At 44.8% G+C, this 3,519-nt stretch overlaps 1 protein-coding gene across 1 annotated transcript in view; it reads left to right on the forward strand.

Moving 5' to 3' along the window:
• The window catches only part of LOC112077872 (trichohyalin), a gene marked incomplete at its 5' end in the record, with an annotated part of 22,203 nt that extends 18,893 nt beyond the window's left edge, over window positions 1-3,310 (forward strand). The window contains 5 exon segments of the mRNA XM_024144278.2: window positions 1,233-1,987; window positions 2,093-2,209; window positions 3,112-3,151; window positions 3,153-3,252; window positions 3,255-3,310. Of these exon segments, the coding sequence (XP_024000046.2) occupies window positions 1,233-1,987; window positions 2,093-2,209; window positions 3,112-3,151; window positions 3,153-3,252; window positions 3,255-3,295 (1,053 nt within the window).
• Window positions 3,311-3,519: the final 209 nt, after the last annotated feature.

Genomic DNA, 3,519 nt, shown 5'->3' on the forward strand with positions numbered 1-3,519 from the left:
TACATAATAAATAATATAAATCTGACTTCATTAAATCCACATGAAAGATAACAAATTAAAGCTTCACTGGTTGTGAATCCAGCCAATGTACAGAATTCCAAAATAGGCTTTTCGCGAAAGCAAACGCATCGCTAATATCTCTGAGATAGCACCATCGTAAACAGAGAGAAGAAGCATATTTTCAACCCTGCAAGGTGACGCACACAAAACGCAGAAATAAAAAATATATATTCATGCCTTACCTTTGCGAGTTCTGTTGTTGGCACTCACAGATATGTACCCTATAACATCACAAATGCGTCCTTTTGGTTCGATTTAATTCCGTCGTATAATATCCAAAAATGCCATTTATTTTTGGCGCGTTTTGTATCCAGAAAACACCGGTTCCAAACTCGTGAAACATGTACTATACAAACATATCTTTCAAAGTTACCTTTAAACTGTTGGCCATAACATTTCAAACTACTTTTGAATACATACTTTAGGATTTTTTTCTAACGTAAAATAATTCGAGTAAAATTAAACGGAGTGACTGTGGGTTAGTACAGAGTTAAAACAATCTGTACTAGCCTTCTGGTCAGCAGCCTTCTATCTACAACGGACACTGACCCTGATTCAAATGCCTACTTTTTCATTAACATTCAAAGGAAAAACCCCATCAATAATTCAAAGACTGTTGACAATCCCAGTCGAAGCCGGTAGGAACTGCAAGAAGGTCAATTTAGAAATCTGTATTCCCATCGAAATCGATTTGAAAAGAGGGTGACGTCAAAAAATAGAAAAAATCCTGAATGTTGTACGCTCGGGGCTTTCGCCTGCTTAAAATAAGTTCTGTTATACTACACAGACATGATTCAATAACAGTTTTAGAAACTCTCAGAGTGTTTCCTAATCCAAAATCTACTTAACAATATGGATTTCTTATCTTCTGGGGATGAGTAGCTGGCAGTTTGAATTTGGGTATGCTTTTCCATTCCAACGTGAAAAATGCTGGTCCCCTATCCTAGAGAAGTGTAACTAGGCAAGTCAATTAAGAACAAATTCTATTTTCAATGATGGCAACCCCATATGGAACATGGGTTAACTTGCCTTAGTTCAGCTTCGTGGATTTGAACTTGCAGACCTTTCGGTTCTAGTCCAACAGTCTAACCTGCCGCCGCCAATAACTCATGTACATCACTTTGCATCACAAAATAAGTTCATAATTTGTGAGTGGCAAATCTTGCACAGAGGCTCACTCGGGGGGAAACTGCACGGAGGCTCACTCGGGCGAGACACCTGCACAGAGGCTCACTCGGGGGAAACCTGCACGGAGCTCACTCGGGGAACTGCACGAGGGCTCACTCTGGAAACCTGCCACGGAGGCTCACTCTGGGAGACTGACGAGTACTCTGGACCTGCACGGAGGTCACTCTGGGAGAAACCTGCAACGGGGCTCCTCTGGGAGAAACCTGCACGAGGCGTCATCGCGGAGAAAACCTGCACCTGGAGGCTCACTCTGGGAGAGACCTGCACGGAGGCTCACTCTGGGAGAAACCTGCAGGCCGGAAAAATGGCAGGAGTCACTCTGGGGAGAAACCTGCACGGAGGCTCACTTGGAACCGCAGGACGGCCTCGGGAACACTTGCACGGAGGCTCACTCTGGGAGTATAACCTGCACGGAGGCTCACTCTGGGAGAAACTGCACGGAAGGCTCACTCGGTAGAAACCTGCACAGAGGCTCACTCGGGGGGAAACTGCCGGAGGCTCACTCGGCGGGGAAACTGCCACGTCGAGGCTCACTCGGGGGAAAACCTGCATCGGAGGCTCACTCGGGGAGAAACGCTGCAGGAGGCTCATCTCGGAGGAGAAACCTGCACTGGAGGTCATCTGGAGAAACCTTGCACGGAGGCTCACTGTCGGCGAGAAACACTGCACGTGAGGCTCTACTCTGGGAGAAACCTGCACGGAGCTCACTCCGGGGGAAACCTGCACGAGGCTCACCTCGGTGGGGAACCTGCACGGAGGCTCACTCGGGGAAACCCACCCCCCCCTCCCCCCCCTGAAATGTGCTTGACTTTAGAACCGGCGTTAACTCTTTTCGGTTCTTCAGGGAGTTCCAGGGGCTATTGGGTGGGTCTGGAAACAGAGGAGTTGGGAGCCTTAAGGACGCAAGGCTGAAGAGAGCTAGAGGAGCACAGGTAGGTCACCGTGGCTGTGTCCAATACTGGTACACTTTCCCTTCAGGGCTCATCAGAGTTCAGAAACAGTGTCTATTGCCGGTTCTGATATTGACTCATGACCGGCTGTCACTGATAACATTATAAGATCTAACCTATTGACCACGGTGGCTGATCTGACAATCATTCAGTGATGATCCATTAATAACATAATTTAGACCACGGTGTCGATCATTATATGATCAATAAACTATTGACCACGAGTGTCTGATCATTATAGATAATAACCTATTCGATCAACGGTGTCTGATCATCTATAGTATATACTATTGGACCACGGTATTCTGATCATAACTATTGACTCACGGTGTCAGAATCATTAATAGATTCGATAATAATTTGACCACCGGTGTCTGTATCATTATAGATCATAACTATTGACCAACGGTTCAGATCATTATAGATCATAACTATTGACCAGGGTGTCCTGATAGCATTATAGATCATAATATTGACCACGTGTCTGATCATATATATATAACTATTGGACGCACGGTTGTCAGATTCATTTATAGACATTAGACTTTGACCACTGATTCTGAAATCATTATAGATCATAACTATGACCACGGTATCTGATCATTATTAGACATAACTATTGAACCGAGGTGTCAAGATCATTATAGATCATAACTATTGACACGGTATCTGATCATAACTATTGACCACGGTGTTCTGATCATTATAGATCATAAACTATTGACCACGGTGTCCTGAATCATTATAGATCATACCTTTAACTGTCATTCATGTGTATACTATGTATTGTCAAGCTTATTTAATCTTCATTTATCAAGGTGATTGAACGATACACCTTTATATTAATGTTGAACGTTCCCTGACCTTTGCAGGTACACTACCTCAGCTGACACTCGTCCCGACCACCGGAAAGGGTGGAGTTTATCCAACACTCCTCCAGGAACAACCAATGGGCTGGTGTCTCTTCGCCAAGACTTGACTGATTCTCTGGTGTTGGTCTCGCAGCAACCAATCTCCTCTGTGCTGGAGTCAGAGACACACCGATTGGATATGAGTGCCAGGAGGAGGAGCTGAGATCGTCTCTCAGTCAGAGTTGAAAGATGAAGCACAGTGGTGTTGCCTCCGAAATGGCACTCCTATTGTCTTACCAGGCTCTGGTCAAAAGTAGTGCACTATTCTGGAATAGGGTGCCATTTGGGTCAAAAGTAGTGCACTATATCTGGAATAGGGTGCATTTGGTCAAAAGTAGTTTGCACATACTGGAATAGGTGCCATTTGGGGTCAAAAGTAGTGCACTATATATCTGGAATAGGGTGCCATT

The sequence above is a fragment of the Salvelinus sp. IW2-2015 genome, unplaced genomic scaffold (genome assembly GCF_002910315.2).
Source record: "Salvelinus sp. IW2-2015 unplaced genomic scaffold, ASM291031v2 Un_scaffold5003, whole genome shotgun sequence".
Classification (NCBI taxonomy): Eukaryota; Metazoa; Chordata; class Actinopteri; order Salmoniformes; family Salmonidae; genus Salvelinus; species Salvelinus sp. IW2-2015.